The sequence below is a fragment of the Exophiala mesophila genome (assembly GCF_000836275.1).
Source record: "Exophiala mesophila strain CBS 40295 unplaced genomic scaffold supercont1.6, whole genome shotgun sequence".
Lineage (NCBI taxonomy): Eukaryota > Fungi > Ascomycota > Eurotiomycetes > Chaetothyriales > Herpotrichiellaceae > Exophiala > Exophiala mesophila.
This window is the reverse complement of record NW_015622509.1, coordinates 1,795,152-1,822,414: the sequence shown is the minus strand read 5'-3', so window position 1 is coordinate 1,822,414 and position 27,263 is coordinate 1,795,152. Positions and strand designations below refer to the sequence as shown.

Sequence of the window (27,263 nt, the reverse complement as noted above, 5' to 3'; positions counted from 1 at the left end):
GCAAGCCATGCTGACGATCTCGCATTCTCGAGGTAAGTGTGCACGCTGGCTACCTCAGTTTAATCACCTCAACCCTCAACATTGAATAATTGGTGTGGTTTCGTGGCTGTTGAAGTTGTTATATTCCCGACACAGCACCAGTTGACAAGTCAGCCCTGGGCGACCTCCTTACTGTTCGACGCGTCGGCATCTCTCGTCCCGTTGAATCTGGTTCTTTCGGTCAAGGTTTGGGAGACTCCTGCCACCCTTGCAGCCTCATGTAGTTACTGGCTCACTGGCTCCAAAACCGAGCAGACATGAGCCTAAGAAGTTCCCTGGGTTTCAATGCCACAATTACCCACTAGCTGTTGTGGCCTATTTTACACATGAACCAGAGTCTGCATTGCCTCTCCTACTTTGGCCATCGCTTAATCTCCCAGCGCACTTCTTTTGTTCTTCGCAAGCACGATTTCGATTGTTACCGTTGATTTGCCATTTCTCTGCATTTCAAAGTGACCTCTTGTGTTGTCAGACTGCCACTTGGAGGACCAAAAGAGCAATGTGCGGCTTTTGCTCAAGGCATTTGCCTCCGGAGCAGCAGTGGTGCTGACTCAAGACAGCTTCACGACTGAATCAGATTCTTCGATAACTGTGTGGTCGAAGATCCCAGAAACGAATGTCAACACCCCTTAGGAACACCGACCAGCGATAAGCCACACTACCATCCACTCGATGACATATGAGCCTTACCGACACATTTAAGGACAATACATGGACCCAGGTAAGCGCATGTCCACGAACAGCAAGGTCAACTCATTCAGTCCTGCCCTGCCAGGTTACGCACCTCAGTATGATCCAAGCCGATCTCCACCCATGCCAGCGCCATACACTATGAGTGATTACATAAATACAGGTCATGGTAGTGACGTGGCGTCATTGTATAGCATGTCGCCCGATCCAGTGTATGTACTTTCCACCCCGAATGCTTTACGAATAACATATCTACCAGGCCGTCCCCCTCCCCCAATCACTACCAGCACCGTCGGTGTTCTCCTTTGGCGTACTCGGCGATACCAACATCAATGCCAAGTCTACATGAAATGGCTGATTCAGATGGAAATCAGTTGGAGCTAGGTCGCCGTTTTTGCACTTCCAAGTCAATTGGTGTAGATAGATATAGGTGAGTATGACAAGGTCAGAACGGCCATCATTCATAGATTAGGAATGGTGAACCTTGCACTTAGAAATGAAATCATCATAGTGAAGTCTATGTAGTTCAACTATCATTCCATATTGTCATTGCATAATTCGGTTCACAAGAAGCATTCTCAGGATTTTTTCCGTAGACATCCTCACTCTTCATCTCCCAAGATCAGATTCTCCCTGCTAGTCATGGGCTCCGCTCTCCACTTCCACACTGCCCCATCACCTCGACCCTTAGCTCGCCCCGTGGTTGCATTCGTGTGACCATCCAGAGCTGTAGGTTCCTGCGACCGTGTCTGGCTTTGAACCGCAGTGGCAGTCACCTCTTCTGTTCTCTTGCACACATGTCGATCCATTGCTGCAATGATCTCTCGATATCTAAGTCTCACTTCGGGCGAGTATTCGCACAAGTCGGGGATAGTCCATTGATCATAGAGCCTGCCGTGGGTGGTAGCGGGGAAGAAGGATCCGTGCAAGGTTAGGAACAGGTGGCACAGGAAACAAAGGTATTTGCTGGCACCGATGGTGCGTGGCGCCAAGGTAGTTGGTTCAGTGGTGGTGATGATGGTGGTTGGTGTGGGTGTAGACACACGAGGTGAACCTGTGTCAGACGAATTTCTAGCCTCCTCCTGGACCATATCATAATACACAGCCAACTGGACTTCAGCATGCACATGTGTCGACTTGGCCCATGGTTCATAGCTAATATTGGACGGCACACTAGCGTATGGCCGCAGACTGACGAGACTAAGACCATTGACAAACAGCTTTGGATAACGTGTCGCCAAATCCACAAGGGACCTCGCAATGCGATAGTAAGCGGCAATCTTCTCAATCTGATGCAACGTCTTAAGCGCCGACGACATTTGTGGCGTTACGCGTTTCGCTGGCTTAGTTGGATCAGACGACCTCGCCGACGCTGACGCACAAGTCGCGGCTTCGAGACGTTGCGTATAGATCCTCACGTGCGGGGATTTACAGAACTGGTAGCTCTGTTGGATGAGGGATTTGATGCGAGATATTTCGGTCTCACCTTCTTGCTCACCAGCGATAGCTTGAGAGTCCATGTCGACTGTGTCGGAAGCCGACGTGTCCGGTGTGGTTTCAAACTCTTCATACACTGCAGCCAAGGCTGAGATCTCAGCCTCCACTTGTTTCCGTGTTGAGCTTTCTTTCTTGGTGAATAGAAATTGTACTCGATGAAGGAGATTGGGGAGATCTTGCCGAAGAGGCTTCTTGTGCGTGCGTGAAAGGAATTGTGGCTTTTCCCATTTCGAAGACCGGAGGCGTGCCAGGACACGGCGTGAGTGGAGACGAACGATATGGTCGAAGAGCCTGGAGCAGCAGATGGCAGTATTGGCGTCAATGCCATTGTCATCGGATGAGGTTGAGGCCGAGACTGACCCCGAGGCTGAGCTCAATTCAGCAGCCGAAATGACATTCGTCGCATGTCCAGCCAGATCATCACATACACGACGCAACACCCTCTCCGAAGCCCCATCAATCTGAGCATCCACGGCAGCGAGCCGGATCGTGATCCTGCGACTACCCGAATCGCACATCTGTTCTTCGACACAAGCCGCCGAGACGCTCTGGGCGCCTTGGTCAACGGACGCCAGGGCGGCAAAGTCATCGGCAAGTCGTTGTTCCTCATGAAGCTGCAGAGTGTAATAATTGCCGTGTTTCAACGTATCGGAGACGTCGTCTCGCTGGAGCCATGAATTTGCAGAAAATACTTGTGGTGCCACGGGCACTGCATTGGTCAATTGCTCGAGTTCCACAAGATGTGTCCGGAAGGTCGTCTCGTCCACTGCTCCCCATATCGACTCCTTGGCATTGGCAGTGCATACTGGTCTAGCCCGGTCCACTGTTCCGGTTGTGTTCATAAGAATTTCATTGAGGGTACGGTCCGATGGTTCAGATGCTCAGAAACTTGAAATCAACTTGTGTTGTCTTGGGACAAGGCGGGCTATCTGCCCGGACAAATGATTGATGGAGCGGAATCTTCGAGCCAAGCTCACGGCCCAGAGATTTTGTGGCGGGGTCAGATTGTGTGGCTTGTCCTTACTCTGTCGGTGAAAATGAGAACGAAACGATGAAGTTGGAAGTCTCTGGACTCCTAGACCAGTGTTAAACAAGAAGTAGAGGTGTTGATTTAGTCTTGCTGTATATCAACGATGTAACCAAAGATCTCAAAAGTACGCAGAATGGAGAATTAAAAGGCGGATCGCTCTTGGCACCGGCGACCGCAACCCCAACTATTATATTCACGTGATTGATAGTCAACTCTATAATCACTTGCAGTATGATGGATATTGATGTATCAAGAGAGTTCTGAAATGTTGAGAATTGAAAAATGTTGGTTCGCTATCCAGCTCTATCTGGTCTCCCATATCCTATATTCTTGCTACGATGTGAGGGTCGATCTAGGTGACTTAACTCGACATCTCACCAACGCCATATATCCAGTCGATCCACAATTCGATTGTCCTCTGATCCCAGATCGTTGAGATTCAGGAATGATGATCTGCTCAACTAGTACATGTATCGGAAGCGTGGACTTTCATCTCCCATTTCCATGATCTCTTCTTCTGTCTTGCCTTCCATCTTGTAGTCCTCTAGACCGGCATCTCTGCGCTTATTGCGGCGTCTCCAGTAGAGTGCCAGTGTCAAAAACATAAGATTAGAGCAACACAAAGCAGCAATGGTGGTGGAATATCCTTGGATGAACCTTGGAGCGGTTGAATTGGCAAAGATGAACGGTGCAGGAACACCGGCAGCATTGGCCATGGTCAACTGGAACCCACTAGAGAAGGCTCGCTTTCCATAACGAGGACAATTGGACGTCAGCCACGTGAGAGCCATGCCACCGGCTGTGTAAACGCCAATGCCAATGAAGAAACACCCGGTAAAGCTGGCGCCGGTACCAGCGTTGGATAGAAGCAAAATGTATCCGATAATGGCTATAAAGTTGAAGGGAATGATGATGATGGCGCGCTTGCCTGTAATGTCGCCAATCCGAGCCATGATCAAGAACGCAATGGCTCCAAGACTGTAGATTGGAATAGTCAGGGCTTGGACTTCTGGTCTAGTCCACGAGCCAATGTCGAGGATGATTGTCGGAAGGAAAGTCGAGAATGAGTACAGCATGATGTTCTGGCAAAACCCGCAGAAGGCATAGCCGTAAGTGGTCCAGTCCTTGACGGCTTTCATGATATCTGCCTTGTGTAGTTGCTGGCCCGAGACCGTCTGACCGACCTCGGTGTGTCGAAGAACATATAATTGGCGTTTTTCTTCGTCGCTCAAGAACTTAGACGTCTCGACGGAATTGGGCAGGACGAAAGGGATGACTAGACCGGTGACGATCGATGGGATACCATTGATCAAGAGCACCCATCTCCAGGCAAGCCAGCCATGTCGTCCGTCGAGGAAGCCAATGGCGTAGGAGACGAAGCCGCCCACAGCCCCTGAAATAGCGGCGACGGAGAAGAAGTAGGCACTTCGAAGAGCGATGCTGTTTCGGTTGTAAAACATAGATAGGTAAAGGATGATACCGGGAAACATGCCCGCTTCGAAAAACCCAAGTAGGAGACGGCAGGCGACGAGGCCAGCAAAGTTCTGAACAAAGGCAGAGAATGTGGCCACGAGACCCCATCCAATTGCTAGACCTCCCAAGTAACGAGCAGGTTGCATCCTTTTGATGATCAGGTTGGAGGGAACCTCAAACATGCAGTAGGTGATGAAAAGCACGCTGACGGCAATCTGGAACTGTTCGCCGTCAAGACCCAAGTCGGCTTCCAATCCATACAGACGGGCATTGCCAATAGCCACTGATAGCAGTTAGTTTTGGACCGTCATATACATCCATCATAGACGGGAACATTATAGTCCTCACACACCTCGATCCATAAAGTTCATGAGATACATCCACATGATGACGGGGACGATACGTTTGTCCAGCTTGCTTAAGAGCTTTCGTTCCGTCATCTTGTCCACCCTTTCGGATACATCTGGCCTCTCCAAAGCCTCGACATCGGGGCTATCCGAGTCGTTCTTCTTCTCGAGATTTGACATGATGGCTTATGGACGTATGCTGTGATATGGTTTTAGTTTGTACACAGAGAGTGATGGGGCTCTTGCTTTCCCCCAGATTTTGGGGAAACAGGGCCCCGTACTTATATCCTTCTTTGCCAATGCATTGATAAGACCGACGGTGTCGAAACCCTGTTTATAGAGTCTGGGGTCCTCCGGTGGACATCAGGTTGTTGACTCGACCTCCAAGAAAAGGACGAGCCACCGGAGCCACTTTTCGATTGGCACCAAGCTTGCCATGCCTTGAATCTCATTCTCCAATATGACTTTCATCCGTTCTAAAACCTTTGTCGTGCTCTATCTTGACTGGTAATGTCACCTGTCACCTACCTTGTAGAGCCTCGTTTACTCTGATTCTCATGAACTTTCGATCATGTTAGGTCCAGTTTCGAACATTGCCCATATCTGATACTACCATATACAACCGATACGATAGCCATTTGCGGAAGATGATCCACCCCAGAATTAACAAGGAAATGCCAAGCTAATCAATGGTCTGGGGACCCCGCAATGCCCAACTGCGATCAAGGAGAAGAAAACGGCCAAGACCGGCGCGACTGGCTCACACCAGCTCACTTATCTGCTGCACAATGTGGAACCGCCAAAGGGTCGGGTATGCACTGTATCGAACAGCGTCAGTCAAGTACCGATACGCCCCCCTTAATGGGATATCAATTGTCCTAGCGGAGAGATTTGCACGCCGAGATTGCGGGATGATGTATTTGTCCCATTTGCCAAGTCTGATGCCAAGCATCTCCGCCTCTTTCCCCTCGCCAGAAAGCTCAGGTTCCGCCATGTGCTCATGATGGACTTTGTATCGACATTGGTTCAGGGAAGTGCAGGCCGGTCTCGGCGGAGAACTTGGCCCTTGGTTTGGGGCTTGGGTTACATCACTTTTGCAACTTCAAAGCCTGTCAACAGACAGTTTTGGAATGCCTATTTTTCTTGACGTGTGGGAGATTGTGCAGATGTACAGCAAAGTTGTCGTATTTCGGATCCGTTGAACCAAGAGATGGGAGAAAACAAATCTTTACCCCAGAAAGTCATCCAACTGCCGATACCAAGCGGTTGGCATCCAGTGCCGTTCACCAGTCCCGAAAACGTGGCTTCCATCTCAGCTTCCATGTCTGACTTGGCAAACCCCGTGGTCAATGACAGTAGTGGTGAGATTGAGATTGCCGATGAGATCAACCGACCGAGAGTATACAAGTTTCGGGGTGATCATTAGTCTTGATTGGTAGACTGAGGACGACCAACGGCCACCAATGTGCAATATCTTCTGCCAGGGAAACCAAGGTCATGGCGCCATGAGTTGACCACATTGACCTTTTTCTCTTGGTGTCACTGGACATCCTGCCAGCTGCACACATACTTTGCCTCTCCCACAACTTGATCTACTTGCATCTGATATCGGAAGGCCTTCGTAACTGGAAGAGTTTGTTCTGGCCTCTGTGGGGCTCAAAACGCCTTCCGATGGAAGTCGTCGGGAGTTTTGCTCGTATTGGCGCCGCCGGCAGGAGAATTGTGAGCGAACAAGCGGGCTGCCACCGGCCCAGGCCACGGCATGATCCACTTTGCCCCAGCCTTGAGACAAGACACCGTTCAATCACTCGAGCCAAGCATTCAATAAGATCTGTGGCACGTCAAAGGAGGCCATCCTCTATGGTCCATCTGCAGCAGCACGAGAATCTCGCTCCACAAGCTCTGTAGGTACGTTGCCTCCTTTCTCTTTGATTCCGGTTCGTGTCTCTGTATGCGTTCTGGACAAGTCTTTTCGGGCGATGAGCGCCACGGCAAATACACTGCATGCTGCAATGCCAGTGCAGAGGATCCAGAGATTTCTCAGACTGAGCGCGTATGCTGCCTTGACACCTAATTTTTGTAGTGGGTCAGAGATTGTTCGGATCAGATCGATGTTGATGGCGGCCGAAGGCCCTGATAGCACGTCAGCAAGTTCTACAGACAGTCCCAGGTCTTGCAGTTTGGACTTTTGAAGTCCCATCCCATTCTGAAAGACGACGCCGCCGATGACAATTGACAAAGACACCCCAATACTGCGCACGAAGCTCAGAGTTGCTGTGGCAATGGCAGTGTCTTCTTGTGAGACTAGAGCTTGCAATGCGATCAGTGGAGGGTCGAAGAGAAGTCCTACCCCGACACCAGCTACGATCTGGATGGCGATGATTGACCCCAAAGGTGATGCTGCACCGAAGGTGATGTATAGCCCATTCCCGAGAGTAAGCAATACCACGCCACCCCAAATCAACTCCATGTATCGACCAGACTGATGAATGATGATACCGGTGGCAACGGCTGTTAATGCTTCGGTGATGATCAGTGGAAGGATGAGGACACCTGAACCCAAAGGGGATGCTTCTCTGACTGCCTGGAAGTAAAGGGGAAGGTAATATTCTGCAGCATTCAGAACCTGTATCAATATTCGTCAGTTCAACGATTTCGTTCACCTTGCACACTGCGAAGCACTTACAAAATGTTGCAAAAAGCCAATGGCAAGGCACGCAGCCTCAGACTTGCGACGAAACAACTTCAACGGCAGAATTGGATGTGTAGCGATTCGACCTTCGTTGAAAACAAAAGCAAATGTCATCAAGCCGCCCACCACGACGAGACAGATGACCTTAGGTGAGTCCCAAGGGTAGGTCGCTCCTCCAAAGTTGAGACCAAGCAATACCATGACCATGATGGCGATCATACAAACACTCCCAGCCCAGTCGATGGCCTTTATTCCCTTTGCCAGCTCCGTTTTCGGATTATGAACGTCGAGGAAGATGAACAGCAGAATAAAAGCAGGTCCACAGATGGGAAGGTTGATCCAAAAGATCCACCTCCATGAGAGATACTCTGTGAAAGCACCCCCAAGAACCGGGCCCAACCCACCGGCGACAGCCCACGTTACGTGAAGAAGACCGAGGAAGAGTGATCGCCGTCTCGAAGCATGTTAGCGTGATCAAGACGAAGATCGATAGGTCGAGTCATACCTTATGCTGAACAGATCGGAAATGACAATGATGACCAGAGATCCCAACCCCCCACCAGAGATACCTTGAAGAGCACGACCGACAATAAGCATGCCCATGCTATTGGAGAGCGCACAGACAATGGAACTGACAAAGTAGAGGGCCACAGTGAGTAACAGAAATGGTTTGCGGCCCCAGATGTCGGACAGTTTCGCCCAAATGGACACGACGGCTGTGGCGGCAATGACATATGAAGCGCCAATCCATGAATAGCCAGCAGCAGAACCAAGATCGGAGCAGATGGTCGGTATCGCAGTGGCAATAATCGTTGTGTTGAGTGCAGAGAGGAATAAGGTACACTGAAAAGGTGTTAGACGCTTTCAAACGAGGATCGTGAGAACTCACAAACAAAGTGACCATAACAGTGGCAATCCTAAAGATGCTCCGTGAATGGGTAGGTTCATCAAGTGGAGATTGAGATGAGACATCTACTTCTTTGGGATCTTGACTGGGCATCGCAATGGAATTGATGGTAGCAGGTGTCTGGCCTTGGGACACCTCTCCCAAGTCCAGAGGTTCAGGCGGCGGCGCAGCACTGGTTGAGGATGCAGCAGCCATATTTTGTTTTGGTGTCGGGCAAGATTCGAGGAATGGTCGAATATATCTTGGAAGAAGAAGAATGAAGCCGTACCTCCGTGCTTCAACATGGGACTATATATCTTCTATCTCCCGTAGGTCTTTATCATGATCATAAGGCGTCGATTCGCTTGCAGTTCTTCCGCCCTTTTGCATATATGTGCAGGGGGTTTAGTCACGTGATATCTGATCGTTGCGAGACCAAAGCACAGCAATGTGGAGATATTGATACTGTACTTGATGAGTTTGAATATGTGACGGTGCTTAGTCGTCCTCCTCGTCATCGATGACTCTCCGTTTCTTTTGTCTGGGTACACCACCACCAGCACCCTCGTCATCTTCACTGGCACCTCGTTTGGGTGAGCCACCACGATCCGGATCCCGCCTGCCTTGCTGACCACGAGTGCGTGAGTCCACCACTGTCTCCCGACCATCAATCTCTAGATCATCAACATCAGGGTCGTCTTCTTCGGCTTCTACTTCATCGTCGTCTTCGTAGATTTCTGGTTCTTCATCCGAGGCAGCCAAGAAGTCATCCTCGCGGTCATACTCATCAGCACCTCTGCCACGATGATTGTCTTCGTCTTCGTCATCCGAGTAAATGTCACCGGTTCGGTTGGTTTTGCGTCTCTTGCCTTTGGTTCCGGGTCTTCGTCCCTTCGGCCTGGCATACCCATCGTCATCCTCGAGACCTGCGACACTGAGTCCAGCCCCTCCAGAGCGGCCGCCCATTCCAATGCGTCCCAACACACCGGTCTTCCTGGCAAATGCTCGTTCTTCAGCCGCCTCTCGCTTGCGAGCTGTTCGGATCCGATCCTTCTCAAACATCTCGGCAGCTTTGCGAGCAAGTTCAGGATCCTCGCGCACTTGTTTGAGTGCCGCCAGCGGATCGTGTTGCTGTGTTGCGGCGGCCAGAGATTGTTGAAGTTTCAAGACAGACTCGTCCACATAGTCTCCGGTTGGTTGGATCTTCATCGTAGCATCAAAGGGGGCCATAATTTGTAGATCAATGCCACCAGAGGCGTGGGGAGCTGCTAGGTAATTATGGGTATCCTTGGTAGGATCATAGTCATCTTTTTGGCTGGAAGACTTTTGTGTCTTTGGCCAACCTTGTCTGAGAGCATTTGTGCTTATTCTGTATTGTTCTTTGGGTTGGGAGGCCATCTGAAGAGTAAAGCTCCCGTCCGACCACCGTATCAGACGGGTATTGGATTGAGCGAGTTTAGGATTTTTGGGATCTCGGCGCCAAAACATGGTGGTGGAAGCGGTGTTAAAGGCAGAAAATTTCGAGCTCGGTTCAGGGTCGCCCTCTCTGAAGAGGTGCGGCTGAGTTGGAGGGGTGTATGTGGTGGGATCAAAGGCTTTATGTTTGACGCCTAGAAATGGGGGAATACTGAGACTGTACAGCTCCTGCGCATGTATGGAATTGATGCGAGCCATGTCCACGTCCATCAAGCGAAGTCTTTTCTCCTCATACAAGCCTTGGTCATCATCAGCATCTTCCACCGTGGGTTCCAGGCGATCGGTTCGGCCTTGGTCGTCACCAGAGTCAAGGTCCGAATCGTCGAGGGTGCGATTATGCCTAGATTGTACGGTTAGTCAGAGATGGGCAGGAATGTATCACCAAACGTACTCTGTTGTTGGTGCCAGGTCTTGCTCCTCATCATCGTCTCCAAACAAGTCGCCATCGTCTTCCGAAGCGCCGCCATTCAGATCTTGAGGAGTGAGGTCATCATTGACATCTCCGTCTGCGCGGAGAGTGTCTACATCTGCAGACATGGTAGGTCCAGGAGCACTCAGAGTGAATAACGCGACGTGGTGGTCAAAGGCGGGAGGACAATGATTTTTCGGGTGAGGCGACTTGTGCAAGAATCTGTCAACGCGTTTCGGTGAGGTGCTTGAAGATCGGGAGGGAAATTAGTGTGACAAGCCCGTCAGCCGAAACGGATATCAAGTGTTGGTTTCGCAGCTTTCGCTTGATTGCGTCGAACAATAAAATAATGTTCACTCAACATTCCGTTGAAGGCACGTACGGTAAATCTGCGGCGACTCACCCTGCTATGGGACTAGTGTGACGCCGCCCTAACACAAGGTGAAGTTACCATTAAGCCGCCTTAGTGTGAAGCCAGTCACGTGCGCGTAATACAATTGAATAGATATCACGCTATATACCAATGAACAGCGAAAGTGAGGACGCAGGTTCTAATGGTCACTGCATCACACGTATAAATTATATCTAAATACCGTCAGTGCTTCCTGATCAGCCCCTAGGCAAAAAGCTCTGCACAGGTAGATACATGAAAGACATTGTGACCTCAAGAACCAACATAACTGCGATCTATCCAGACCTGGCAGCCGGTGAGAATGTGAGGAGAATCGTCTATATTTAATGTTTGAAACACCGTTGCTTTCTTCATATGTGTCATGATTGCGGCGCTTCGGGGTATGGAGGTTTGATAAACCTCCACGACGGAGAGTGTCTGGCTGCTGTGTTGATGATAGAGAAAGCCCATGTCAACAATGATTAAGTGGCCAACTGTTGGAAGGCTTCGAGTTGGTCCATGCTTACAATTCCGCACCGGCAATAGTCGGTGGCTAGAGATTCTGCAGCAGAAGCAGTTCCTCTCGAGTGCATTTGATGACCTCAACTGCAAGGAGGCATTGGCTATCAGGGTCTCCGGCGTCCAATAGGAATTGAATCGCCCTCCACCAAAATATTTGGTTTAGAACCTGATCGTTTCCAATGTTTCCCGGCCCGAATCTCGTCCATCTTCGCCAAAACATCCATCACTCGGAAGGGTTTTGGGAGAACTGCATCTACCCCAGCCTCAAAAGCATCGTTGATCTGTTCCACTCTTGCGTTGGCAGTGATGGCTATGATGCTCACATGTTCTGTGACATGGCCTCTGGACTGAAGTTGACGTATTTCACGAGTGCACGACAATCCGTCCAGAACCGGCATCTCAACATCCATGAGTATGCAATCAATATCGGTCAAGGGTGCGTCTGTTGCTGGTTGGTGCCAGATTGAGCTGCTGGGTAGAAAATCGAGTGCTTCCTGCCCATGATTGGCGACATATACAATGCATCCAGCACGCTCAAGTTGCTTCATAAGCACCTGAGCGTTTATTATATTGTCCTCCACCAAAAGAATTTGCGGCCGAGGTGCCAGGGAGGTGTTGCTTAGCTGGCGTGTTATCCAATCTAATTGATCCGAAACTTCCGAAGAACGGCGCGATGCATAAGCCAACGAAGGGGTGCGTGAAAGCTGGGAAGTGGTTTCCGGACAGTTCGTATGTCTGGCCTTGATATAGAACGCAAAAGTACTTCCTTGCCCTGGGCGAGAGGCCACACCAATTTCGCCGCCCATGCTCTCTGTGAGCTTTCTGGAAATAAACAGGCCAAGACCAGAGCCACCGTATTTGATGTGCGTCTTTTTGGTGGCCTGTTGAAACCTGCCGAAGAGTCGTACCATTTCATCCTGTTCCAGACCTTTGCCAGTATCGGTGATGGAGAATAAGAGGCTGACGGGCTCTCCGCTTCCCCATTCGGCACCTAAGGTCAAGTCATGTTTCTCGCTTTCGGTAGGAAACCAAATTACGTCGTCCATGATCGGTCGTCGCTGTTTGAAAGCCGATTGTCTAACGGTAATGCGCCTTGTACCTTCACTCTTGGTGAACTTGATCGCGTTTGTGAGAAGGTTGATGAAAACCTGGGTCAGGCGAGCAGGGTCCAACATGGCCCAATCTACGCCACATCGTAGATAACTTTCGTCCACGATGTTTTCGAGAGCGATTGAATGGGATTCGAATTCGACCTGGAACATCTTCAGTGCAGCCTCGACAACCCCTTGTGGTCGATCCGCTATTGGAGAAATTGAAAGTAATTGAGAGTCAAGTTTGGACAAAGTAAGAACATCATCGATGACTCTCTTCTGATGAGCGGCACATATCAAGATAGTTTTACCACTTTTGGTGTTCTCCTGAAGTAGTCTCGTGGCAGTGTCGGGTGAACGGTCGGCAACTGCCCATTCACCCAGAGTCCCGGCAATACCGTCTGCCAATTGAGTGATAGCAGAAAGAGGGTTACGCATCTCGTGCGAAACGATATCGATGAATGCTTCCTGTAACTTTCGAGCTTCAGTAGCCTGAGTAGCCAAGCGGCTCTGAACTTCCTCTGCCCACTTGACACTGCTTATGTCGATGACGGTGGCAGCTACCCCCATGACTTCCCCATCTTCGATCAGAGGGCCTGCCTTTCCAATAATCCAACGTGGCTCTTCATCAGGTTTGGGGTTTCCGGCAGTGGGAGGTGGTCGCCAAGTGTGCCGCAGACGGACCTGGACATCAATAGGCTCGAGATTGTTACCCATTCTATTCCATAGCTCCGTCACGTTGTCTTTGTCATCAGGATGTACAGGGTCAAGAAAAGAAAATTCATAATGATCGTCGTGAGGATGGCCAGTGATCTCATAGTACTGACGGTTTGCCCAGACAATATTGCCTTTGAAGAGATTAGTGAATGCACGTGAGGAAATTTCAGATCAAACTCACCTGTCATACTGACTCGCACCATTCCCACGGGACCATGCTCGGCCATTTCTCTAATGATTCTCTCATTGCGAGCTAGCTGACGCGTCAGTCTTTCGGCGCGTTGGTGGGATTCCTCTCGATCAATGACGAAGGCGATTGTCGCTGATGCTTGTCTGCAAAGGGTGTTGATAAATTTTGCATCATCGTCCGAGTAGGCTCTTCGTGGGTTCAACCCAAAGACAACGATTCCCAACAGTTTGCTGCTCACAGAAATTGGCATTAGGACAATGCCCTCAGGAGCTTCTCCATATCCCTGCCACTGAAAGCCATCGAGCATTTCCTTGGGGAGAGTATCGTCTCCAATCCTCAACACCAGGGGCTTATTAGATGTGCGCACCTTGCGGTAAAAGACGGCTAACCCTGCAGATGGGTCATGAATGTCCAGATGCTCCGGAACCAGTGGGTGACCATCGGCTGGTAGGCCAAAAGACTGTTGTAATGTCAATTTACACTCTGCTGGACTGTCCTCTGCCGAGTAGGCAAATGCCATGGGGAAATCCTGCTCATTGTGCCGGAAAGCACGAAAGACATGGTCCCAAATGGATGTTGTTTTGTCGTCTGGTGCGGCGGCAATTTCATACAGTGTGTTGGATCTTCTTTCCCTAACTCTTTCATTGGTGACTTCAATGGCCCTGTTGTAAAAACCGGAGATTTTTCCACTTTCATCCACAATGGGCAACATACTTCCGGTCCAGAAGGTCTCCTCATATCGTCCATTCTGGCGCTGAGGATAAACAGTCATCTGCATATTCTCAAACCCTTCTATGGAGGTCAACATGGCTTGATGCAGAGTACTGACATCCGGCCACACATCCTTCCAACATTCTGTAAATGGAACGCCCTGCATCTGGGACGGGTCCCGGATCTTCGAGCCTACATCCTCGAAGGCGCGTTTGTTGAAGCATGCGCACAGAGATGGTCCCCAATAGACGACTGCAGCGTTGGTATCAGCCATAACGAGGCCTACAGCGGTACGGAGAGAAACTGGCCATGTTTCCAAGGGGCCAAGTTCTGTTCGAGACCAATCAACGCAGTTCAGTAGCCAACTTCTGTTTTCTTCTCGAGGAAGAAAGGAAGCCCATGGTGATGCGGGATCGCGGTTATGTGAGGCGGGCTTCGGCAGTGAAACTTGAGATTGGAGCGATGTTTGGCGTTGATTTGCTTGGGTATCTATCAGATCCCACTGTCTAGTTGATGGATTGAATATGGCTTCATGCGTTACGCCTTTGACGTTTACGTGAATGATCGACTCTCGGCGACCGTCCGGAGCGGCGCGATCAGTGATGCCATAGCCTCGGTTTGGAGCTTTTGAGGTGAGACGGGGATCTGTGGGTTCTTCAACTGTCTCCATCATTAGAGGAGAATGGTAGCCTGTGCTCATCGACCATTCTCACTGAGGCCGTATCGCATCGAAGCGGAAGCGATTTGATGTCATGACGAAGGGCAACAATGATAGTTAAGCGAGATCAGTGTGTCATCCACGTGTTGAAGGAAATAGGACAGACTTGGAGATCGACAAAACGATAGTGCGATCTCTGTCAGACCAGGGCCGTGAATCTTGCTGGTGGCGCGAGACTAAGCACAGAAAAAAGACGATCGGGTTGACAAGAGAAGACGGAGAAGATCGCGCAGTAGACCAGTGATTCGGGTCAAGTGACGTATGCCGAACCCCTGGGAAAATCTGTGGATCAATGCCATGCCAAGTGGACCAACAGATGGGCGAGGTTGGAGGGCTGGAGGGCTGGACTGTGGTCCTTCCATGGAGCTTCCATGCCGTCTCCCGTGGATCCGGTCAAAGTGTATCTATCTTTTGCTGCCTATGGATCCTCTATTGAGGATTTGAATTTTGTAGGATAGACCATGAGAGTATATTTCGTGAGCACAGAGCAGGTCTGCCTTGGAACGTTCAGCGTAGAGGTACTCAAAATCGAACAGAGATGTTTAGATCATGCCGCAAAGCCAAGGGCTTGGTCAATGAGGAGATAGGATCAGGAGGTTGCCCAGTCACCCTCATGGGCCATGGTCGTTGGAGACCAGGAGCCAACGCACGGAGGGTATGGCCCAAGTCTGGTGTGGCACAAAGGATGCCATTCGAAAGTCAGAGCTAGGAAAGTCTCTTCGAGTGTAATATTGATACTGATTTCTGACGGATTTGTCAGTTGAAAAGGTAGGAAGACATTAGTAGGAGTCTTGGGATCGAACGACGGGTGGAGAGGTGCAGCGTGGTACAGGTGGTCATCCGTGGCAAATGGGTGCAACACAACTTGCCTGTAATTCGTTATGTCGGCGTCTGAGTGTGGCAAGGGGAAAAGGCACACCCAGAGGGTAGGATCTTAGCCAGGCAAGGCGTCCAGGTCAGGCTGTGTGATTTCGAATCCATAAATGGAACAAGACTCACCCACCTGAAAACATTATTGTGAGAGTCAAGGGACAAGAGGCGCTTATTGCTCTGGCATGGCTGGATCGGACTGTGGCTTTCGAAGGTGGAAGCTTGACCAATGCCAAGCCTTAAAGGAGGGGTAACAAGGTCGGCAACTCGGATTTCGCTTCAACTGCACAAATTCTTCGGTTCTGGGCTGGGAAAGGAGTTAATACCTTAACATCAGCCTACGGAGTAGGCTTTAGCTACAGACTGACGACTTAATAATGCAGTTTGTGGCCAAAAATGAGATAGAGATACAAGGTTATTGGTGGGCAAAGTACTGCAAGACAAGGGCTGGGACGCTCTAGGCCCCTAGCTCCCCATTAAATAGTTAATTAGCCAAGGTGCTTTGGCGGGGCTTTAAGCACTCAGTGGTGCCAGTGATCCCCCAGTGCCCCCCACGAACCACGCCTTGGTTGCAGGTGATCCTCTTGTATCACTCGCCTGAGGCTCTCAGTGGCACTTTGATCCAACCCACCAAAGGAAGCCCTCGGACGTTCACCTGCGCTCTTGATCCACACAACACATTACTCACTAGAACATTCGCCCGCCCATAGGTATCACGGTCCCTCCGGATTCCCTCAACTTATCATGCAAGTCATTCGTTCGACAAGTTCATAACGAATCTATCTCACTTGATTGATATACCATACCTCTCGCTTTAATTATTACTTCAGCAAGCCGAACCTCAGTACTCAGGTCTCTTATCCAACCGTTTTCTGCTTTTGCAGGCCGGCTGTCCATCTCAACATCTCCTCCTTCTCCTCCTCCACCTCCACCTTTCGCCTCAACCTCACATGATCACACATCATCATGGCTGATTCTCCTATCACGAATGCTCCAGTCGGGTCACAAGAGAAGCCAATATTGGACAAGTTGTTACTGATCCGAGATAAACTCCTTCTTCTCAAACAAGACAAAAGTACATACGTTAAATCCTCCGATGTCCTCCCTCTCTACGACCAAGTTATCGAACAGGTGCACATCCTGAACGAAGTGCGAGGTGAAGAGCACCTGGTTCAAAACCGAGTCGACACCGTCCTCGATGACTGCCTCCAATTAATCTCCCTCTTCTTCATGGCCGTTGGTCGGAACAATGAAGCTCCGGCCCTCTATGCTGTGACCGGCAACATCATGCGCCTATGCCATCACGTCAAGGAGGCTGCCTTTTACAGCAAAAAAGACTTGACCAGCCTCGAGCATACCCTCTCCAAAATGGAAGGAACGCTCGAGAGTGGAAAAGACAAATATTCTCCCGCTTTGATCAAGAGGGTGCACTATCGCCTGGAAATTTGCCAGGCCATGTTGAAAGAGCTGCGCGCCTTTTTGTCGACATTGTCGCCCGAGATGGTCCCTGTCTGGGAGAAATTGGTTTCAATATTGCGCGCAATTGCAGCGCTCAACACGCGGAGCAAGGTAAGTCTGGGAATGCCGCATTTATATTATTAAATTTCCATTCTAACCAACCCAGTACTCTTCAAAAGATCTTCACGAGCTTCGTGACCAACTCCTTCAGATCCAATCGACTATGCAAGACGGGAAACTACCAGATGAATCCGGGGAAGTGTCTTCGGGTCAAGACCTCGTGGTTCCTCTACTTGAGAGATGTCTGAAATTCACGGAAATTGTCGAAGAGAGGTAAGACCAAGCATACGCAAATAGAGACAGAGGATAATTTCTAACCAATCGGACAGACATGGCAAGATCGACGAACGATTTCAGGAAACATACGACCAACTGATTGAGATCCGGAACCAACTCGACCGACTCACCATGACCCAAGCATGGTCCCTTCGAGAAACAGATTTATTCATGTGGCAGAGAAAATTGGACCGCATCGATGATTCAAGACGAGATGGCAATTTCTTTGACGCCGAAGGTCGACCGGCAGATTTGCACGCCCAGAGGGTAAGAGTCCTTTTATTACCTGTGGCTGCTTAAATTCAGAAGCTAACTTCCCAACCTAGACCCTTCTATACCTCATCCGGCGAGGCTACGCATATATCTACCAACTCCTCATCGCATCAGAACCAGTTTCGGAAGCCCTTCTCCCGATATACAACCAATTACTGACTCTACGACGATGTTTGGTGGAAGTCAAGAAAGCCGGAGGAGTTTCCAACCCACGAGAATTATACCCTTACAGCATGAAACTGAACTCGATCGACAATATGCGGGTGGATGGAAAGTTCCAAATTGGAAAAGATATTCCTGAAGGCCAGGGGAGTGTTAATGATCTTCTCGCTGAATGCTACGACCTTGCTTATGAATTGAGGACGGATGCTGAGAACGAGAGTGATGATGAGTAGGGGGGGAAGGGACAAGATGAATGAATGTTCTTCATGACGGTCTGTCTGTCTCTTGGGGAAGAAACCTCTCGCTCCTCTCACTCATTCTTAAATGAATTCAGGGATGTCATATGGCAAGGAGTGTGAATTGCGGTGCAATGAAAATGCAAGAACGACACCAGGGAGAGGATATCCAGTTGAACCGATCCGCTTTAGGCTGGAGCGGACGGGCAGGGCGTATTTTGTCTTGACTTGATGTACCTTGACTTGACTACCCATTGATTTGGGCTTGTTTTCTGCCTAGGATGGCCATGGCTACGGCTATGGTATCAATCGATCGATCAATCGTGTTCTCGAACAGACTTTTAGTCATGTTTGTTCACTTCTTCTCGTTCTGGTTCTCGTTCTGGCACTTCTACTCAACTGAAGATACTTTGATCACCTACTTAGTTCGCCGCAGCTACCTAAGTACGTTGTCTATCGAATCATGTCGCTCGTTCGCTCTGTCCTGAACTTGGTAAAAAACGCCGACGCCATGATCGATCGATTGCACGGAGACTCCGGCCCCATCACTCACTCCATCTCTCCCTTCTTGGATGGCTGACTGGAACAACTCCAAGTCGAGTCCTTGACGATGGTAGAATCAAGGCCAATAGGCATCCCCGTCTCCGTCCCCGTCTCAGTCATCGCCATCACCATGATCATCATAATTCATGATTCATGATTATCATGATCCATCATCAACTGTCATGCCTCCCACCCTCCCCAACCTTTCCCTTTGACCCCTCTCTACCTCTCCCTCAAAAACAATCCTCATATTTCTTCGAATGACGATCCGATGCATGTGTTTCCAGAGCTTTACGTGCGGTAGTGCTCTGGAATGTTTGAAAGCATGTCTTGCATTTGAATGTTTGAGCGGCGGCGTTCTGTGAGAAGAGGAGATGTGTTAGTATTGATGGACACTGGTAGTGGTGTGCCAAGGTGGACTCGATGTTCGAGATAACATATGATAGATCACATGATTGGCTGTAATTCGAACTCGAGAATGATGGGCAATGTGAAGAGTATGAATGGAGGAAGATTATGATGATGATGGATATTCATTTCCCAATAAATGAATCGTGTCTGGAGTCTAAACTGGGATAAGGTAGTTGCCTCGTGGTAGACGTAAAGTTGATTATCGATTCTCATATGTTGGTAGATACTGGTATTATAGTAGTCGTTGTCGATCGGAGATCTCGGAAGTCGACTTCGCGGCGAAAAAGGAAAGATGGACAGACAGACGAGGTGAAAAAAGACAAAACAAAAATACAACGAACCCAAAAGCACAGAATCTTTCATGGATAAGCGTTGAGGGAGGCATGTTAACTTACGGATTTCAATTGACTCTGAGGTTCCTTCTTGGAATCGACCTTGTTGCGATCACGCTTTTGTTGTGCTTTGGCTCCGTTGCCCATGATGAAGGATAAATTGGGTGGGAAAGATAGTGTATGACAAGACTGACAATCTGCTCTAGTGGAAAAAGAATGCGGCGGTAAAATGTAATGTAATGTAATGTGACTGATGTGATGTGAGGCAAGTAATGTCTGCGTGATATAAGGCTGAAGAAAGAAAGTTCCAAAGCGAGCGGCGGTCAAAGGAAAAAAATCTCTCCGTTGGAGGTGATAATCAAATCAACGGAATGAGAATTGGAGGGAATATTTGGTTGGTTGGCACGTGGTAGGCTGGCTGGCCAGTCCCTTACTCAGTGGGGTAGTGGATTGTGCTAGAACAGGGACTACAACTAGGTACCTACCTACTTACAGCAGGAGGAGAACCTGTAGGTGTTGAGTAGTAGAGGCTGACGGGGGATTCATAACACCTAGGGCTATCTCTTTCGGGGCGCAACTCCAGACGCATGGAGCCCCGAAGGCCCTGAGCCCAGTTACATGCTTCTCTTGCTATCGACCTGCTTACCTAATAATGTCATCCCTGCCAGCCAACCACAAAAGATGTCTAACACGTGCGATTTGAGTGAGTTTCTGACACACGTGGATCTACAGTAGAGTAGATGGAACAAGAAGAGACGAGTCTTTCTAAATTTACAGTCACATCATATCAAGCTATTAAAGACATGGATTCAATTGCTTAGATCAACGTATCGTTGTATCGTTAAAACTGCAGTTTTCTACGCGATAGATATCTGTCTGCCAACCCTAACTTGATAATGAACCCTTCAATTATACACATGTCGCCTTTGAAACGCAGACTTCATAATCCATTCATTCTTGAAGATTCAATTTATTCACCTCATTTTGCTGGTAAAGCCACCATCTAACTCGACACTCTATTGAATTGCAAACCTGTCGAAACATCACCGAATTTGGCATGCAGAATATCCTTCAGCCAGTAGCTACGGGGGACCCATGGACCATGGTCACCGCCCTTGGGCAAACTGCCTTCTTTCTCGGCCTCCTTGATATAAGTGCTGTTCAGGTTTAGGAGAGGACGAGGCTTCATTGTTTCCTTTTCTCCCACTCGAGCGACAAAGCTGGTTTGACCCTTGGCCTTGAGATTTTTGAGGATGCGAACCCAGAGTTGACCGGTGGCATCGGCTCCCAGGGTCCAAGATGCATTGGTGTAGCCAAAGACGAATGCCAAGTTGGGGAGATCTTGCAGAACAGCGCCGCGCCAGATATATTTTTCGCCGAGGTTCTGCAGCTGTCCGTCAACGTAGAACTTGATGCCGCCACCAAATAGGATTTTCAATCCTGTGGCTGTGATGATGATGTCCGCGTCAATTGTCTTGCCTGAGTTCAGTTGAAGGCCCTTTTCTGTTACTGTGTTGATGGTGTCGGTTACGACGTCAGCTTTGCCGGATCGTAATGCTGCGAAAAAGTCTCCACCTATATTACTTGTGATTAGCTATGTGAAGAATTAGGACGCCGGAATCAAGACTTACCAGGAGTAATGCACATTCTCTGCTGCCATGGGAGGTAGTTGGGAACAAAGTGAGGGTCGAATGGGATGTTACCAGGGAGTTCGGCTTCGGTGGCTTTTCGGAGAGTGGCGATCATCTTCTTGGGGAACATGCGGCAAAAGATGAAGAAGATGAATCCCATAATGTAATACTTGAGACGGATGACCTTGAATGCCCATGATGACGGCAAGAACTTCTTGATGAGGATGTCGAGGGGTTCGACCAGAGGGATGGGGAGGAAGTAGCTGGGCGATCTCTGGACCATGGTGACAGACTTGGCCTTTTCAGCCATGTTGGGCACGATCGTCACAGCTGTGGCACCACTGCCAATGACAACGACTTTCTTGTCGGTATAGTCGAGGTCTTCGGGCCAGAACTGAGGGTGAATCACCTGGCCTTTGAAGTTTTCTATTCCAGGGATCTTGCCGTTGAGACCTTTTTTGTAATCGTAGTAACCAGTTCCCATCATGATCTGACGGCCATACAAGATCTTGTCTTTGCCATCCGCGACAACATTGACCTTCCAGTGTTGATGCTCGCTCGACCAGTCTAAGCTTTTCACCTGGTGGTTGAACCTGATGTGCTTGTCAATGCCAGCACGCTCAGCGGCTCCCTTGACGTATCGCAGGATTGAGGGAGCATCAGCGATAGAACGGTTCTCAGACCATGGGTCCCATGGGAAACCAAAGGTATGGAGGTCGGAATCTGATCGAATTCCAGGATATTTGAACAGACTCCAGGTGCCACCAATCTCGGAGCGACCTTCGAGAATGGCATAAGTGGCGCCAGGAAGACCTTCTTGGAACCGATATGCAGAGTTGATTCCAGAAATGCCAGCGCCAATGATGATGGCGTCAAGAGTAGTGTCGGCCATGTTTATGAGGTGTTGACCACAGGTTTCAGGGGGAAAAAACACGGGCGAGGATGGCGGTGTGTGGTGCTCTGCTGTAGTGACACCCTATAGATTGGGATAACTAGTGTACAAAGTGCCTGTGACAGCCTTGCAATAGAGCTCTCTTGGAGTCTTATGAGTGATGAGATAGATGAGTTTCAATAAGAATAATCGTTGCCTGAATACTCGTTGGAGTCGTTGAGGATGGGGAAAGATCGGGAAACGCAACAAGGAATTTATTTGGCAAAGCGCCGAATTAGTCGAGGGTTAAGTGGGACAGATAGGAATGGGGTCTATCTATAAGCGCGGTCCCGTGAAAAGAATAGTATGTGCATACAACCACGGTTGGTAATGGATGTAGAGATTTTGTCAGCAGATGCAAGAGAATCTGGAGAAGAAGGAGTATTTTATGCTAAGATGGGAAGAAGAGACTTCATAACTTCTCCGCCCCTTCAGGTCAGCATTGAGACAGTGCGCTCGATCATTTGCATCAACCTGGAAGCAGATTCCTCCGAGGTATCTTTGGGCGGTTTGAGGGGCTGGCGCCTGGGGTTTGTGGGAGCAAGCCGCGCTAAGGCGGTTGTATTCCGGGGTGTCACGGTGTCTGGTGGGATGGGAGGTCTGGATGGCGGGAGGTTCTCTTGCATGAGGTGAGATGCCCGTGGTGGAGAGGAGCTGAGACGACGACCAATACGATAGGGCGTGACACGAAGAGGACGAGTCGATTCGCCTCCGACGCCTCGGAAAATTCCGACTGTGTGTACGGAGTAAACGTCGTGATGATCGTGTGATCGTGGGGAGCATTCGAATCGACCAGTCTACTCATACCAAAATCAACCAATACGACCAATCACTTCGTCGACTTCTCTGTAGAATGCGGGACTAAAAATGCTCTCCAAGAGAGGTTGGAGGATATTTCTCGGGCTCCTCGGACTGCCTAACAGGTCCCGTTGTATTGCATAAAGCGACTGGCACAGGCCCTACCTACCTCTAGATATCCAACCCTATCTGATATAGGCGCTCTTTAGCCGTGGGGCCCCTCTTTAAGCGCGCCACTACCACCAAGCACCAGCAGCACCGAGCACTTCCAGGCATCCCCCTCCTCCCCCCAGGACCTCCCACCAACCGCGTGAAGACTCCTGCACGACCCGCACGCCTGCACATCTGCTGGCTTTTGCCTCTGTGGGGTCTCCGTATTTCAGTGCCGTATTGCGTATAACGCGATTTGTACATACTTTATGGTCACTTAAAGGCCCTGCAAGGCGGGCAACCGTCAAATCCTAGCGGGCCACAGAGAAGAATACCGAGGTATCTCAACAAGGTATTTCACACAAATCAATAACTCGTAGTTCCATCAAGCATCATGATTCGTCTTCATTAGCCACGGGCAAACGGAGAGCTGGTTTCACATGCACCTAACGCTTTGCGGATCAACAACCACTCAATACGATACCCCCATCCGTCGTTCAACAGCCGTACACAAGATTCTAGTTAGAAACCTGGATGTCAGATGCCACGAGTCCCTGAGTCAGAGTTCTTGGTGTCAGGAAATCCAACACATGAACGTGCACGTTGTCTCCTAAGGTGTTGTCTCAATGCATTGACACGCTCCCCGTCAAGTCATAGATCCAATATGGCTGACTCTTTTGTCGTAAGCGAATGGATTCAACGTCTGGCCCCAATGGAGTAAACACTCTTCATCCGAATTCGGTATTAAACCTCATTCGCTCTCTCTCTCTTCTCCGTGCACCGTCCTTGCATCATCTCCTTTCTCCGGCATGAACCAATACGCAGCAGGCCACCAGCGTCCGATCCTTTCGATCCACTATTTTCTGACCGCCGCCCATACTAAGGAGGAAATCCCTACCTACCTACCTACCTACCTACCTACATATCACATCTATACGTACGGAGTGTGGCGTACCTACCCCGTGCTTATTATTAATTCACAAATATCCCGAGATTACCAGTCATCAAGCAATGATGCGCGTATGCTTATGCGTACGTCGAGATCAATGTAGAAAGATTGTCCGACAAAAGGGCGAGGAGAAGGATCATACTAAATCTTCTTCAGGCGCCTCGCTCCATCCTTTAGTGATTTTTGATTACACACAATTAACCCGTTGCCAAATCTCTCTTGTCTGTAAACGTCGATGACGACGCCATCGACTCGACTTGACTCGATCCACCTTGTCCTGCATAAACTTGCATACTTTAGAATGAAAATCATCCACTACTACGCGTACTGCACAAGGGTCTTATCACAAATTTCGGGCGCCGGACGCGATACCAGAATAGTCTGTCCCGTGGATTTGTGTTTGGCATTTCCCTAGATACGCACATGTCTGGACTATCCCATCTCTTACTCTGATGAAACAGGTTGTCCATGTTCATCTACCAAATGGCGGTCGATCTTTTCTGGACCTCCTCCGATTCCAGTACAGATGACTCGACTTACACCTGACTTGAGCGTCATCAATGTCTTTTGTTCCAATGAACCGTACTCGTTGGGTCGGATCTCGTCACTGAACTCGCCCTCCCATCCGCTGACCCGTGCAAGCACGTTCTTGAACACCCCAGCCACAAGGTGGGCATTCTCCTTCTCGTAATAGATGACAGCGTTAGGGCCCGCATCAAAGGTGTAGGCGGCAATAATCTTCCCTGCCTTCCGGTTGGCCGTTTCCACCGCATTCATCGCCGCTCTCGACACGTCATTCAGGTAATGAATCGGAGGCCAAGAGTCGAGACAAATGGCATGGAAAGAATTCGAGTCTTGCATGGTGATTCGTCCAAACGTCTCAAAGTCTTTCTCCTGGATCGCCTTTTCAATCTCCTTCATTCTTCGAGGGACGATCTCGGTGAATCTAGCTGGTGCTAGAGTTGATGTCTCGACCGTGGTTTGCATTCCTGCCGTGGAGGGGACGCCCTTCTTCTCGGCACTGACCACGAGAATTAGAGCTCTCATCGTAGGCCAGTGCTCGACGGGTGCAACTTCTTGGGATTTGCTGTCGCTTCCATCGGCCTCTGTCCCTGCTCTCCAAGCTACAAATCCTCCCTGCAGACTTCGACATGCAGACCCGGACCCTTGTCTTGCAATCAATGACAGTTGTTCAGGCGATTGTGGTAATTCATAGAGATCTGCAATTGCCCTGACCAGTGCGGCAAACCCAGCGGCCGAAGATGCCAGTCCGGCAGCAGTAGGAAAGTTGTTGGATGAGACTAGTCGAAGAGGGAAGCTGGAGAGTTTAGGGAGCGAGGAATCCTTGTCTTCAAGCTCGGCTCGAAGTGATCGCAGGTGTTTCAGACATGCTTGGGTACGTTTAGAAGACTGGATATCTTCTTCCTCCCCGTTGAGGATCAAGGAGTCCTGCCCAGAATAGGAAGAAGAGGCGGACGCTGTAGTATGGGTTCGGAGGGATTTTTGCGATAGAGTAACGGATAGAGAAGAGTTTGTAGGAAGGTTGAGAGCTGTATCACGCTTGCCCCAGTACCTGCAGTATAATCAGTACAATGAAATTACCAGAGGGACACCCAAAAAGTGGTGAAAGAGCATCACATGGCTGGGGCATATATCTGGATCATAAGGAGATGATTGGCGTACCTACTTGATGACAGCAATGTTGACAGGGGCAGTGGTGCTAGCCCGGTAGATCTGGGAGTCTGCCGACATGGTGAGAAGTGTCAGGCAAGACCACACGACAAATGGAGACTGTATCTGGGCGTGTAGATGGGTGATAGTTGGGGACTTGATACGTTCTTGTTTACTACACCGCCTGATATTCCCTGCGGCGGTTTACTATAAAGTTGGGGAAAAATTAAGGGAGACAGGACAGGCACGGACGAGGGGCAGAGAGATAATGAACTAGTCGGTTATGGGACTAGTTTGGATCGGGGGACAGGAATTCCGAGTGCGCCAATCCCATCACTCTGAATGCATGCAAAAGTAAAAACGTAGGTAATCATGTACCTCGACATGACATGTATGTCTCTGAGTATTTGATCGCAATCAACAATTTCACGCCTTGACTACCATTCATATATATATACAACTACCACTCCTCAAGATGGGCTGGTGGAAAGCAGACCCCGTTCCTGACCCTGCACCACCACAACCGACCTCATCCTCGTCATCATCTCCACCTCCGCATCCCATACCCTCGAACTCATCTTCCTCCTCCTCCGCCTCAGCATGTCCAGTCGACCCGCAGACTCGATCGATATGGCTAAAAGCTGCACAACAAAAATCACAATCCGCAAACAATATCCAGTCCCCACTCCCAGCATCACATCCACAACTACCACTACCACCCTCATCCCAACATCCTGCCTCAAAACCCTCTGAAGAATGTTCATCCGACCGAATCTCCCAATCTCCATCTGCCTATATAAACTACGACCCTAGCGTCAAACCCCCTCCACGCCCGTTATCCCAAGAACGAGAAATCTCCACCATTCCGCGAGCCATGCCACCACCACCACCCCCCTCGACCTCCTCTCCCTCATCAACCCCCTCCGCATCCATCCCATCCAACTCCGAAACCGAAACCGGAGTCTCCTCCTCCGGCAATTGGATCTACCCATCCGAAACACAATTCTACAATGCCGTGATGCGCAAACAAACCGCCGCCTCGGAAGCCGATCTCGTCTCTTCAATCAGTTCCATCATCCCCATCCACAACGCCGTGAACGAACGAGCATGGTATCTAATTAAGGGTTGGGAAGGCAATTCGAGCGAATCATGTGGTGGACCGAAATTGGCTAGTTTTCAAGGTCTTGGGTCTGGTGCTTTGAGTCCAAAGGCCCGAATGAGGAGTTTGGTCGGATATACTCAGCCATTTGACCGGCATGATTGGGTCGTCGAGAGATGTGATGGGAAACAGATCGAGTATGTGATTGATTTTTATCAGGGGAAAGCTACTCCTCCTTCCACGGGTGTTGGCGGTGCGGTAGGTGCTGATGCTGCTGCTGCCAACCAAAAATTGAATTTCTTCCTTGACGTTCGGCCGAAGTTGAATAGTGCTGAGGGGTGCAAGATGAGAGTTCAGAGGTTTTTTGGTTGGCGATGAGATGAATGAGACTTCATGTCACATTTATCGATCAACCACTCGTATATTTCAACTCACTGTATATTACGAACATAATTGTCTGGTAACGCAAATGCCATATAGCGAGGCATGGACCTGAAACTCAAACTAGAAGATCCAATCATGAAGAATAATCCC

General features: G+C 49.6%; 10 protein-coding genes across 11 annotated transcripts; 2 read left to right on the top strand and 8 right to left on the bottom strand.

Moving 5' to 3' along the window:
* Nucleotides 1–1,331: 1,331 nt before the first annotated feature.
* Nucleotides 1,332–3,226, bottom strand: PV10_08538 (uncharacterized protein; the record flags this gene model as incomplete). The annotated part of the gene is made up of 1 exon (XM_016373572.1): nucleotides 1,332–3,226. The coding sequence occupies exon 1, from the start codon at nucleotides 3,066–3,068 to the stop codon at nucleotides 1,332–1,334; it is 1,737 nt and encodes a 578-aa protein (XP_016220483.1). The 5' UTR covers nucleotides 3,069–3,226.
* Nucleotides 3,227–3,638: 412 nt separating this feature from the next.
* Nucleotides 3,639–5,375, bottom strand: PV10_08537 (uncharacterized protein). The gene is made up of 2 exons (XM_016373571.1): nucleotides 5,082–5,375; nucleotides 3,639–5,012 (listed from the first exon to the last, which is right to left on the bottom strand). Exons 1-2 carry the CDS (start codon nucleotides 5,254–5,256, stop codon nucleotides 3,718–3,720), a joined length of 1,470 nt encoding a protein of 489 aa, XP_016220482.1. The 5' UTR covers nucleotides 5,257–5,375; the 3' UTR covers nucleotides 3,639–3,717.
* Nucleotides 5,376–6,934: 1,559 nt separating this feature from the next.
* On the bottom strand, nucleotides 6,935–8,870 carry PV10_08536 (uncharacterized protein; the record flags this gene model as incomplete). The annotated part of the gene is made up of 4 exons (XM_016373570.1): nucleotides 6,935–7,702; nucleotides 7,763–8,222; nucleotides 8,274–8,611; nucleotides 8,658–8,870. The coding sequence occupies 4 exons, from the start codon at nucleotides 8,868–8,870 to the stop codon at nucleotides 6,935–6,937; spliced, it is 1,779 nt and encodes a 592-aa protein (XP_016220481.1).
* A 282-nt stretch (nucleotides 8,871–9,152) lies between these two features.
* PV10_08535 (uncharacterized protein) lies at nucleotides 9,153–10,667 on the bottom strand (the record flags this gene model as incomplete). Its single annotated transcript, XM_016373569.1, has 2 exons — nucleotides 9,153–10,470; nucleotides 10,522–10,667. The coding sequence occupies 2 exons, from the start codon at nucleotides 10,665–10,667 to the stop codon at nucleotides 9,153–9,155; spliced, it is 1,464 nt and encodes a 487-aa protein (XP_016220480.1).
* Nucleotides 10,668–11,098: 431 nt separating this feature from the next.
* On the bottom strand, nucleotides 11,099–16,083 carry PV10_08534 (uncharacterized protein). The gene is made up of 3 exons (XM_016373568.1): nucleotides 15,883–16,083; nucleotides 13,442–15,812; nucleotides 11,099–13,391 (listed from the first exon to the last, which is right to left on the bottom strand). The coding sequence occupies exons 2-3, from the start codon at nucleotides 14,859–14,861 to the stop codon at nucleotides 11,557–11,559; spliced, it is 3,255 nt and encodes a 1,084-aa protein (XP_016220479.1). The 5' UTR covers nucleotides 14,862–15,812; nucleotides 15,883–16,083; the 3' UTR covers nucleotides 11,099–11,556.
* Nucleotides 16,084–16,443: 360 nt separating this feature from the next.
* PV10_08533 lies at nucleotides 16,444–18,540 on the top strand. 2 transcript variants are annotated; one of them, XM_016373566.1, is made up of 4 exons: nucleotides 16,444–17,318; nucleotides 17,374–17,540; nucleotides 17,597–17,810; nucleotides 17,870–18,540. In XM_016373566.1, exons 1-4 carry the CDS (start codon nucleotides 16,716–16,718, stop codon nucleotides 18,209–18,211), a joined length of 1,326 nt encoding a protein of 441 aa, XP_016220477.1. In that variant the 5' UTR covers nucleotides 16,444–16,715; the 3' UTR covers nucleotides 18,212–18,540. The 2 variants fall into 2 exon arrangements, with proteins under 2 accessions (XP_016220477.1, XP_016220478.1); XM_016373567.1 differs by having other exon boundaries at nucleotides 17,597–18,540.
* Nucleotides 18,490–19,851, bottom strand: PV10_08532 (uncharacterized protein). Its single transcript, XM_016373565.1, has 2 exons — nucleotides 19,564–19,851; nucleotides 18,490–19,116 (listed from the first exon to the last, which is right to left on the bottom strand). Exons 1-2 carry the CDS (start codon nucleotides 19,645–19,647, stop codon nucleotides 18,991–18,993), a joined length of 210 nt encoding a protein of 69 aa, XP_016220476.1. The 5' UTR covers nucleotides 19,648–19,851; the 3' UTR covers nucleotides 18,490–18,990.
* Nucleotides 19,852–20,329: 478 nt separating this feature from the next.
* PV10_08531 (uncharacterized protein) lies at nucleotides 20,330–22,453 on the bottom strand. The gene is made up of 2 exons (XM_016373564.1): nucleotides 21,132–22,453; nucleotides 20,330–21,075 (listed from the first exon to the last, which is right to left on the bottom strand). Exons 1-2 carry the CDS (start codon nucleotides 22,021–22,023, stop codon nucleotides 20,504–20,506), a joined length of 1,464 nt encoding a protein of 487 aa, XP_016220475.1. The 5' UTR covers nucleotides 22,024–22,453; the 3' UTR covers nucleotides 20,330–20,503.
* Nucleotides 22,454–24,118: 1,665 nt separating this feature from the next.
* PV10_08530 (diphosphomevalonate decarboxylase) lies at nucleotides 24,119–25,830 on the bottom strand. Its single transcript, XM_016373563.1, has 2 exons — nucleotides 25,647–25,830; nucleotides 24,119–25,532 (listed from the first exon to the last, which is right to left on the bottom strand). Exons 1-2 carry the CDS (start codon nucleotides 25,709–25,711, stop codon nucleotides 24,404–24,406), a joined length of 1,194 nt encoding a protein of 397 aa, XP_016220474.1. The 5' UTR covers nucleotides 25,712–25,830; the 3' UTR covers nucleotides 24,119–24,403.
* A 202-nt stretch (nucleotides 25,831–26,032) lies between these two features.
* On the top strand, nucleotides 26,033–27,262 carry PV10_08529 (uncharacterized protein). Its single transcript, XM_016373562.1, has one exon. It carries the CDS (start codon nucleotides 26,106–26,108, stop codon nucleotides 27,105–27,107), a length of 1,002 nt encoding a protein of 333 aa, XP_016220473.1. The 5' UTR covers nucleotides 26,033–26,105; the 3' UTR covers nucleotides 27,108–27,262.
* Nucleotide 27,263: the final 1 nt, after the last annotated feature.